Source organism: Athene cunicularia (assembly GCF_003259725.1).
Source record: "Athene cunicularia isolate RWA chromosome 2 unlocalized genomic scaffold, athCun1 chr2_part1, whole genome shotgun sequence".
Lineage (NCBI taxonomy): Eukaryota > Metazoa > Chordata > Aves > Strigiformes > Strigidae > Athene > Athene cunicularia.
In genome coordinates this window covers 111,583,139-111,595,162 of record NW_020799095.1, presented here as the reverse complement: position 1 = coordinate 111,595,162, position 12,024 = coordinate 111,583,139, and the positions used below count along the sequence as shown (strand labels likewise).

The following is a 12,024-nucleotide window of genomic DNA, read 5'->3' as shown; positions in this document are numbered from 1 at the left end:
CCCCCCCCGCAATCTTAATTGTTTACTGGAAAAAAAAACAAAACAACACTGAATTGGAAGGCAGATCCTCACAGTGACAGCATAAATACAACATGGGATTTTGGAGAGAAGAATCCTGTTAGTTCTATGGATGGAGACATCAAATAAATAAGGAGGCAGGACTGACACTGTGGAAGAGGCAGCCTCTGAACGTCTATTTATGAATCTGGCTCAGCAGGCAGCTGAGCTGATGTAATGGCTTGCTGCTTCCAGAAAGAGGTGAACTAGTTCCCTCTGCTCATGACTCTGTGCCCCTCTTTTCCTTCTTGCACCAGCTCTGGAACTGATCAGGAACTTCTTTGAATCATCTGAACTTGCTAAATGTCAGAAGCCGCTAGTTTAGTTTTTGCAGCCGTAATGAAGTATCAGAACTCACACAAAGTAAGTGGTAGGAGCAAGAAACAGAAGATGAGGTAAGGAACAGATCTGCCACTGGTCAGCAGCAGTAACTTTGTTAATTTGGATTGCTGCATCTTGTGGGACCTGTACCTTTGGACAACCTCTTTGGGACATTTACACAGTTGTATTGTGTTTAGGCAGTAATAGCATTGAGTTGTCACACAAATACTAATAATGTGCTCTTTCTTACAACACTGACTTAATAAAAAAAATTATTTTTTACATGGATTGGTTCCCCAGTGAAGTTTGCTGTGTTACTTGTTTTTTTTAAGGAAGGAAGCATCATGAAAGTGAAACTGAATGGTTAGGAGGAAGAGCTGCTTGCTTTTCACACTGCTAGTAACATGCAAAAGTTTGCATGAATCTATGGTTTTTAGCTACATTCAAATCCTATCCATGCTCAGCCTGGTGCTATTCAGATCTCTTGATGATTAATATGTAGTTTGTCGTCTGCACTTCAGAGAGAGAGGGAGAGAAAAAAAAAAAACCCCTCTGTGCTCTTTTTCTTGTATTTTAGTCTTTGCTGAGTACATAGTGCCTTGAAGAGTTATCAGCAATTATTTGTTAATGTCCAAAGTGGTATGATTTTATCAAGTAACTACTCAATATTTGTAGCCCAGCTGCTCATTAGAACTGAAATGGTTTAGTGTAGCTGAATATGTATTAGTAGGGAATATCAACTAATACATACCTTTATCTTTAAACAGGAGATGATGGATGTAAAACAGTTCATAGACAAACATCTACCTCCCGTAGACTGAAATGATATGAGGAGCCTTCTATATAAATACACCAGCATCAACTGTGGTAGAGTGTTAATCTTTTCACATGCCTGATAGGAAGCATTACTTCTGTACCTGCGGTGTACTACTGTGTTGCAAATTTATATTTAGAATGAGGATTAAATAATACACATGTACATGAAATGATAATCTTGTTAGTATTAATCATCCACTGGTGGGGCTATATGAATGTGGCAGCTAGGTGACAATGACAGAATGTAACCGAAGCATACTATTTTAAGATATCTGATTTTTTTTTTTTTTTATTTCAGAATTTCAAACTATTTGTACAAGTAAATAAAAACTAAATTTAAATGAGCAACATAAATATGATTAGTTATACTTGAGACATGATTTGTTGTTAATGCGCATTGAAAGAATATTAAAACGTTTCCTTTATGTAATGGATGCATAAAGTACACAACATGTAACATAGTGGGCATATGATGGTAGAATAAATGCTACAAAGGACGAAGCTTTAAATATTAAATGTTAATTGTTGTTCCCGATGAGGAGGGTTGTTTTCCTATAATGACTAGAAGTCACTGAAGGTATTTCTTATATTTAAACCACCTCGATTTTTAACTTTTCATATAGGTAGATATTGTTGAAATTATAAAGGGACTCATTCCTTGTTAGACAGTCATTTGTCACTTACTGTCTTTTTTTTTAGTGTAAACTCATATCAAATGCTGACTTGGAACAGAACTCTGAAGAAGTGTATAGGATTAATTTGAGCTTCATTTAAAAATTCCTGCTTTTGTACTGAATGTCCATCTTGTGTTTTAGTCTTTGTAGCTTTCATTTGTGTAGAAATGTTGATAAATTTCACATGAGCAATTCCAGCATATAGCTTTGACTTTTCTGTCTGCTTTGGAGTAACTGAAAACAATGCAGCTGTGTAGTTCTGTGTATTGTTGATATCTTATCTGTAACACAGACATTGTCTAATTTGATTTCTTTTTTAATAGAAATTTGAGTGCAATTGGAATCTAATTTTAAATTGATATCTTCTAACGCTTATTGTATGTTGAGCCTCGAGTTTTTTCTGAAAAAGAAGAAAGAATTTCATTTTCAAATGTATCATTCTACATTTCCCTAGATCAGTGTAGCCTAGGAATATGAAGATCCACTACGGGGGGAAAAAAAAATCTACAATATACAGAATGTCTCTTCTTTCAGAATTAATTAAAATTCTAGAATGCACTGGGTTACAGAAATTGATGCACACTCAAGAACTTTTTGCAGTTAAGAGCCATAATTTATTTCTGCAAACAGCTGTTCTTCTGTAGAGTTCAGAGGCTGTCACCACACTAGGAATGTTTAAAAAATACACTACAGTTTTTACTATATAATATGCTGCAAACAATGTTCTATGCTGTAATATCTTTGCAAGCAATGAATATTCCTATTTTGGATGCATATGCTGTGTCAGCACTGTGCTTTATGCCTGCATTAGGGTACTTTCTCCTATCCCATCTTAATCAAATGGTTGTCTTAACTGAGGCATCTGCCAGTACAAATGTATAAATCGGAAATTATGGCTTTATATCCCTTCTTTAACACAACTGCTGCCAGAAGTCTGACTTGTTAACCTAGTGTGAGTTCTCAGTTTTCAGTGCTTTTTTGCATTTGCACTTCATTTTTAGGAAGCTGTTTTTCTTTTCTAATGCAGTTCCTCTGGATTATTGAACTTCTCTTAATATGTAAAATTGAAAAGGAGTTTTTTTCCTAGATGGTGTTGAAACACTCTTAGATAATTCCATCTGTGTGGTTGAGAGGGCATGTCTGTTAACTTTGAAGTTTAATTATTCTTTTCCCTCAGTCACTCTGTTCTATAGATCTGCCAATTTGTCTTTCAGTTAATCTAGTGCACAGAAGAAACCATAATATTCTTATTGTAGTTGTGCCAAAGTTCTATTGAGGAAAAAAATGTGTCCTACCTTGGAGTCATTCCCAAATTGCATTAGCTAGTTTTGCAGTGCTGCTGAATTGCAAACTTGGTAAGCAAGCTACATGTTATTTCTCCTAGTTTTTAGATTTATCCTCATTCCCCTATTGTCTAAATAATTCCCTGAATATTGGCATGTTTCCAAAGTTCTTGCACAAGCTTGTAATTTTTCCTTTATTATTTTCTTGTTCTGTTTGTAAATTGTTTGATAATACTGTTCAGCTGTCATGTTCAACTTCTAATTGACTGTGTACTCATTTCGCATTTTCTTTCTTCTGTTAGAATGAGTTTGAAAATATTTCTTAAGATGTTAAAATGAGATTAGTCCTAGCTTTATTCTGTTAGCTTCATAACACTTTCTTCAATATGGTGAACTGTGTTCAGAGCTTGTGGTGATTTTCTAGTACTTACACATTTTAACCCAAGTCAGCTTCAACTGTTGTCCTGGTGCTTTCATATGTTTTTCCAGAAATGCTTTATGTACTAACTTTGTTCAAATATTCAGCTATCATAACAGGATTTTTTTCATACTGATGTTTTGCTGCTTGCTTTACCTGCAAAGAGCTGTGTTACCAAAGTATATGTTAGCAAATGTGACTTACTCTGAACTTCTGTATTGTTGGAAGAATTTCCCTCAGGTCTTTTTTTGCAGGAGTGTATGTATGTTGTAGCTGGGGGTTGTTAAACAGCCCAGAAGCTAGACAAAACTTCAAGGCTGTATCCTGTCTCCTCCCATACTACAGTGTACATCTTGAGCTCCTGTCTTTTGTAACTTCTCAGCTGATTGGAGGGCTGTCTGTATGATCTTTTAGCTGAATGTCCTCACTACCTGCAGTGATGTGATGCTGGGATCGTTTCCATAATTGCATGTATTTTCAGACTGAACAATAGTTCAGTCTGGTGTGGGGATTTTCATAATACTCTATTACAATGGAGAAGTTGGGCTGTCAGTGTTCTAAAAGTGAATGTCCTATCCTCATAAACTGCAATTTGAAACTGTTCAGTAATTAAGTTTATCTTTTGTACTGTTAGACTTTCTCCAAAAGGGGATGAGGTCTGTGAAACCTGCGAAAGCATTGATATGAAAATATCTTGCTTGCAGATCAGTTAGTTTTGATGGGTATTTAACTCCCTAATGTGGTTTTAATTTCAAAATGGCACTTAAATTTGACTGCAGTTTTGTGCAGCCAGAAGTCTGACTTCTTGTTGGAATATGTTGCCCACTACTTAATAAACATGTTGAATTATTTATCATAAGCTGAATTTTCCAGCTTTTCCTAAAGTAATCCTGTACTGGAGTCTATTGTGGTGAGGGCTGTATGATTTGGTCTCTTCCTCCTATCTTGTATAATTACAACACAGTAGGTTGGTAAAAGTACTGTACACTGTAACTGGTATTAGAACTGTTAATTAAAACATGTTCTCGCTAATGGACTATACAGCAATTCACTGAAATAATTAGGATGCATCTTTTCTGTAGAGGTGCTATTTGTGTTGATGGGTATGACTGAGAACAAATTGTAAGATGTTAATGAAGCCATATGTACAAGGCCTGTGTATCTGAAATTTTATAAATACTGAATGCTTCTTCTTTGTTATGAAGTATAAGCCATTTATATTTAATATAAACACCTAAGATGTAATTTAAGTAGTTTACTCATTTTATTTATAAGAAATCATAATTTTGGAAATTATTTCTGTAGTAGGGAAAATGTAAAATCTTTCCATTTTTATCATTGTTAAATAAATTTCAATCAGCATTTGGGAAAGTACTAAAGACTTTTTCCATACTTACCTGAAAGAAGTTGAGCTTTCATGTGCTGTGAAACAGGCACTTTTGAGGCTTCTTGCAAATAAATTGCATGGTAATATATGCATTATGATATAATACAAAGTAACAATGATTTGTAGTTACTAAAAAAAAAAAAAAAAAAAAAAAGACCAAATTATGTTTAGCTACCTTCTTCAGAGAATCATAGAATGGTTTGGGTTGGAAGGGACCTTAAAGGTCATCTAGTTCCAGCCCCACTGCCATGGGCAGGGACACCTTCCACTAGATCAGGTTGCTCACAGCCCCATCCAGCCTGGCCTTGAACACTGCCAGGGAGGGGGCAGCCACAGCGTCTCTGGGCAACCTGTGCCAGTGCCTCAAAACCCTCACAGTAAAGAATTTCTTCCTAATACCTAATTCTGCCCTATTTCTGTTTGTTCTATCATTCTATCCCTTCTAAAAAGTGTCCCTCCACATCTTTCCTGTAGGCCTCTTAAGTACTGGAAGTTGCTATAACATCTCCCCAGAGCCTTTTCTTCTCCAGGGTGGACAATCCCAACTCTCTCAGCTTGTCCTCGTACAGCAGGTGCTCCAGTCCTCTGATCATCTTTGTGGCCTCCTCTGGGCCTGCTCAAGCAGGTCCATGTCCTTCTTATACTGGGGGCCCCAGGGCTGGACACAGTACTGCATGTGGGATCTTGCAAGAGGAGAGCAGGGGGGGAGAATCTTGTCCCTTGACCTGCTGGCCACACTTGATGCAGCCCAGTATACCATTGGCTTTCTGGGCTGTGAGTTCCTGCTAATGACTTGAGTTTTCCTTCCACTAGTAACCCCAAGTCCTCTGCAGGGCTGCTCTCAATCCACTCATCGCCTAGCCTGTATCTGCTTAGATTGCCTTGACCCAGGTTCAGGACCTTGCACGTGGCCTTGTTGAACTTCATGAGGTTTGCTTTAACTTGTTTTCTTGGAATTAGCAGTAATTTTGAAAGGTAGAAGAAATTAAAGTATTTTCTAGTAGCCTTATTCTAGGACACTAAAGAACCAAAGTCTTCTCACTGTGTATTGCTACACCTTTCTCTGGGGGTTCTGTGGTGTCAGGAAGCTTTTGAAGTTATATTAGGTTTGGCATACGTAGCACTTAGCATATTTGTTACAGAAGCAGTTTTCACGTTAGGCGTTACATATGCTCTTTAGGTTAAGCGTAATATTTGAGGCTGATGCCTTGTACACATAGTGTAGGGCACTCTAGAGAAAACTTGAGGTTATTTGGGAAGAGATGCTGGAGAAACTTGAAAGGGAATCAGTTGCACACATAGTGAAGAGAGACTTTCCCACTCGAGCAGTTTAAAGCAACTAAAAGGCCACTTCTCTCTATAGACTCTGATGTCTAGAAGTCAGTGAGGAGTACAGTTTTGAAGTTCATGTGTGGAAATGCACATCAGATGCAGTGCTGTATGTGAATATATTGTGGCAACTGAAGGGTATAAGAATAGCTAGTAACAAGAAAGATGCAATGCTATACAGAGTAATTTGTCAGTTTATAGTTTTTGAAAAACTTTGTGATGTTTAGTTTCTATTTACTTTCAGCCCTGGTGTCATGGTTTCAGCCCAGAGGGCAACTGACCACTGCACAGCCACTCACTCCTCCCCCTCAGGGATGGGAAGGAGGAAATAAAACAAAAAGCTCAGGAATCGAGATAAGGACAAGGAGGGATGTTTTACCCATATGGTCATGGGCAAAAGACAGACTCCTTAAAGGAAGAAAAAAAAAAAAAAAAAATTTGATTCAAACACCACCACCACCATTTAATTTTCCAGTCAAACAGAGTAAGACAGTGATAAGTATAACCACATGTTAAAAACACATTTTTTCCACCCTCCCTTCTTTCCAGCTCAGCTTTGCTTCTGATTTCTCTCCCTCCTTCCCTCCAGTGGCACAGGGGATGGGAGTTGCTGACAGTTCATAACCCATTGCCTCTGCTGCTTCTTCCTCCTCAGGGGGAGGACTCCTCATGCTCTTCCTTTGCTCCAGCACGGTTCCTCTCTCGGAGGAGACAGTCCTCCATGAACTTTCTCTGACATGAGTCCTTCCCACAGGCTGCAGTTCTTCACAGACTGCTCCAGTGTGTGTCTCTCCTGCAGGTCACAGTTCTCCCAGCAATGAACTGCTCCAGTGTGGGCTTCCCACAGTGTTCCATCCTTTTTCAGGTGCAGTCACCTGCTCCAGTATGGGGTCCTCCCAGGCTGCAGGTGGGCATCTGCTCCACCGTGGACCTCCAGAGGCTGCAGTGGAACAGCCTGCCCTCTCACTCCAGGATGCAGGGGAGTCTCTCCTCTGGCAAACCTGCTTTCTTTCCTTCTCGACTTCACTAGTTTGCAGAGGTATCTCCCTCACAACTCCCACTCCTCCTCCCAGGTTCTCCTTAAATACATTATCGCAGAGGCACAGTGCGGCGGGCAGAGGAAGCAAGCAGCCGATTCAGTGTGAATGATAGAGCAAGCTTCAACTTTATTGAAAGAAATCACACCTTATATAAGCACGCTACAATAATCATGCATACTACTCACAAATCTATTGGATACATGTAAAAGGCTACATTATAATATCCCAGCCCCTTGTGGCATTTCAGGTATGTCGCAACATCTTCCCTCTTCTGAACCTGTTTTTCTCCCAGGGCCGTTCCTTTATCATACACAAGGCCATAATGTACCTCATTTTCTCTCTTTGTTAACATAACAGTCCTTTGTTAGCATAACTGTACCGTGGGTTTTTTCCTTTGTTTACCTCACATGGCTGCAATCAGCTTCTGCAGAGACCCATGGCCTTGTTCTCTGCAAGCCGTTCTCCAACAGCACAGACACCATCACTAATTGCCTCAGTCTTGGCTAGAGGCATATCCAGTTTGGAACCAGGGGAGCTTCAAGAAACTTCTCACAGGGGGGCCACTGCTGTAGCTCCCTTCACCACTACCAAAACCCCCACCACACACCCACAGACCCAACACACTTGACATCCCTGAGGAGGTAATTGCAAGGAGAGAAACATTGCCTAGAATTAGCAATAGTAAAGAAGTTACAATGTACTATTGTATTAGACTTTATCAAATATAATATGGGACCACTGGCTTAAGGGAAGAAGGTGACTCTCAACAAGTTCTCAGAATGTCTTCTGGTTAACTTGAAAACAGGATTCTTTGAAGAATAATAGATGTAGAACAGTGTTTTTGTTTTTGTTTTTTTTTCTTTTTTTTTTTTCTTTTCATTGTTTGCCACTCTGATGTTACTACCATTTGCCTTGGGGATAGCAGGTTTTATTAATTCTCTTTGAGTGAAACATGTGCCTTTGATGTAGCTGATTAAAGCTGATTTAAATTAAGTACTTGTATAATTTAATGGACATCCACAAAGTGAATTAGTAGATAATGCTTTTCTCTTAATTCCAATTACTGGAAGAGAGCAACCCGTTGATTCCTTTTTCTCTGCAAAACTCACAAAATTTAAAACTTCTAGCCAGTTTGCTGAGGTGTAGTGAACCTTGCTTCAGGCATTGAAGTGGGAGGTTTAGCTTCTCCCTGGGGAGAAGATAGGCTTCCCTAAGGGCTCATTCATTCAAAGTTCTTCTTTTAAAAGGCTACTTGTCTGCATTAACGGTGGAGCAGATGGAGTCTAGAAGTTGGACTCTGAATGTTCCCTGGTTGTGAATACAAGCAAACTCTTAAAGTGGCTTCTGCTTGAAAAAAATTGCTAGCTGTGTTGTAGTATTTAAAATTATTTGGGGGGATCTTTAAAAGGCTTCAGGATTTTCAGTCTCTATACAAAAAATAAGAGGTTTCCCCAGGATAGAGATGTCTAATAATGTGACCTTAAAAATAAAAAAAACCCAAACATTTTCTTTAATATTTTTTATATTTTAGTGCCTCCAGTTACTGCTTCTAAGTTGAAAAAAGTGAAGACATCTTGAAAATAAACTTAATAACGTACTACAAACACTGGAATTTGAAAATGATGCTTGGTGTAACTTCAGGCCATACCATTATAATCTAGAGCTAGTGTGAGGATATAAATAAAAACCCCACCCAACCCATCTGTTGAATAACCATAGAAACAGCTAATCAAGATGCATGTTACTGTTTCAGAAATTTTTGAGGAAAATCTTGCCATTACGAGGAATCAGAACTTCCATTTGCTACAGTTCCCCTCATGTATCTGTGGTTGGACTCATTGCTTCTTCCCCTGCAAATGTCAGGGATCAGTTGGCTGATTCAGACTAACTGAAATTCTGACCTAAGTCATTGTTACACTGACGGCTCAAATAAAGAGGAGAGGCATTATGGGGATAACACATGGTTACATAAAACCTTTTGGAAGGCTGTGGATGTTATATTTCGCATAGCTGTGTTAACATTTGATTAGAGGAGTTTTTCCATATAGAATGTCAGTCCTGAAAATGGAGGATTTTAAGTGCCTTGATAGGAGTTCATAGATCCTTCACTACAAATTTTGTGTGTGCTACTGTTTGCCCCCCTTGCCCCCCTGATTTCTTAAGATGCTGTCTCATATCAAGTGAGAATAGTTTGCAAAAATCTACATATTGTACATGCACCCTCTTAGGGGAGCTCTCTGCCTATTAACTCAGTATTGTGGAAGGCCCTCTGGTCAGCAAATGACAGGCTCTAGCAAGTTAGACACAGGATCTTTGCAGCAGCAGGTATATGCTACCTTTTAGAAAATGTTGTAAAAGAATGGTGAGAATATGCTGTAACAGGAAAATGCTGTGCAACAGATAGTATGTTATTTCTTCTTTCCAATGGGTTTATATAGGAGAAGGAAACTAAACAGAAAGTAAAAGGTTACATAGTGTAACTTTTGTTTGATCTCTTTTCCCTCTCCTACTGTTCTTGGGACTTAGAGCGGTGTGTTATAGCAGAGATTGATGTGGTACAAAGCTGCTTGGTTTAGAACCAGCTAAAAGCGAATAACCACAGAGGGGGCAGTATTATTTCTTTGCAATAAAGAATTGCTGTCCTGGGGATGATAGAGCAGCTAATATAAAGGTTAGTATTGGTGCAGCTAATTGAGTATTGTTCTGATATCATAGCATACAGTACAAATAATGTGAGCTGTATTTAGTTTTAAGGCATCCATTAGCAAAAAGGGATGTGCATTACCATCTCTTTAGTTTTTGATTTCCCTGCTGAAACATTTCTCTGCTGCTCCTTTTATTAGTTTAGATGTTAAACAAGTGTGATGTGCTTTCCCCTTACAGTTCTGCAGCAGGCCTTTCATAAGTGCTGTGTAGTATTTAATTTACAATTATCTTTTCCGTATGTGATACATTTTGGAAGTTAATAAATTTTATCTGCATTTTTAACTCTTTCCATGCATTTCCAATGAAGAAGTTGTTGAATTGTATTTTTTAAAGAAATTAATACTGGAAGACTTCATTCCAGAACTTAAGTAAGTTCAAACTAACCATACTGACTGATTTGAAATTTCGAGTTTTATGATATCATTATCCCTGATCTAACTTGCACCTACTGTAGGACACATACAAGCTTGTTTACCATATAGTGTAGCAATAGCTCTCAGCTGCTAACACAGCGTCTGCTTTTATCAGTGATGTGGTTGTGGGAAAAATTATGATAAACTTCATTTGAGGTTAGCATCTTATTTAACCTGAGTTGATTATTACAGGTACTAGATTACTGCATCTAGATAAAATGGAATTAAACCTGAACTGGTAGGATCCCTTAAATGGTGTGGCCACCACTGCTATATTTTTTTCCTTCCCCAAAATATGTTCCTGAAATAAAAGGTATTCTTTAATTAAAGAAATCATTCCTTTGGGTTGGTTTTTTTTTGTTTGTTTGGTGGTTTTTTTGTTTTGTTTTGTTTTTGTTTTTTTTTTCCCCCCTTGGGCAGAACAAACAAAAAAGCTGCAAAGTTTCTGTATGCTTGTCCAGTTCATGGCCCAGATCTAACCTGTGGGAAGTTCCTATCCAGGTCCCAAATTTTAATTGTTTCTAATATGTTTCTGTATGTGCAAGCCTTTCAGCTGGCAGATGCTGCAACCGTTGTGTGTATTGAGCATGATGCAGAAGTGCCTGAAAACCATCTGTCTCTGTATGGCATCAAAACATAAGACAGTCTTGCCACAAAGTACGTGACACATAAGTGCAGTGGGAGTTCCTGCTGTAATTGCTTCCTTGAGTGTCATTGCAAAGAAAAGGCCTATCTCATCTCTTCTCCCGATGTACGTATTTCACAGTCCTCGGTTTACAACATGGGCATCCACAGCATTCAGCTGCTTACTCATAATAGATTTGAGCAGCATGTGTAAGCACTCTCCTGGATCTTAGTAGGGGATAATCTTTCTGTAACCTTCAGATATGCTTACCATTTTCTTGAAGGAAACAGTTCTATTTTACAACAAAAACGGTTTAATGATGCTGCTCTTTTCAACAACGAATCACAGTAACAAGGCATGTATCTCAACTGATGAACAGAATTTAATTGATGGTACATAATGTAAATTTATCAGACTTTATAAGCGTGGTATGTCCCACTGGAACATACGTAAGATTCGGATTAAGATTTAGAACCACTGTGGCACACTACAGTATGATACCTGGCCAAAGCAAAAGTTTATCTCCATCCTCGTATTGACTGAACTGGTAAATCCTGAACTTCGTCTGAACCTGCAATTTGAAATCCTCGCTCTGTTTTATACAAAGCAACTCTTTAGGAAGAGACTAAGAAACACCTTTTCCGTTACAGGGAAGAGGGGATTACCCACCTGTTTCAAGATAAGAGAATCACCTGTGACAGCTGAAGAAAAGCCTGAACACGGGAAGCGAATTCCCGGTGCCGTGTTTTGCGGTGCCTGCCGCGCTGTGCCCCCAGGCCGGCGGGAGCAGCGACGCCGCCAGCTGGCGAGGGCGAGCCATTTTACGAGCTCAGCGCCTTTAACTCTCCTCCGGTGGGGTTTTGGGGGGACGGGGTGGTGACTCCAAGTGATCCTTTCGCTGTATCAGTGGCTGCGGGACTCGCCGGCGCCCCCAACCCCAGCCGGGGCCGCCCCG

The 12,024-nt window shown here is 39.0% G+C and overlaps 1 protein-coding gene across 1 annotated transcript in view; it reads left to right on the top strand.

Moving 5' to 3' along the window:
• Positions 1-4,722, top strand: part of LYPLA1 (lysophospholipase I) — a 13,992-nt gene extending 9,270 nt beyond the window's left edge. The window contains exon 8 of the mRNA XM_026842873.1: positions 1,146-4,722. Within this exon, the coding sequence (XP_026698674.1) occupies positions 1,146-1,199 (54 nt within the window). The 3' untranslated portion in view covers positions 1,200-4,722. The remainder of the gene's footprint in view (positions 1-1,145) is intronic.
• Positions 4,723-12,024: the final 7,302 nt, after the last annotated feature.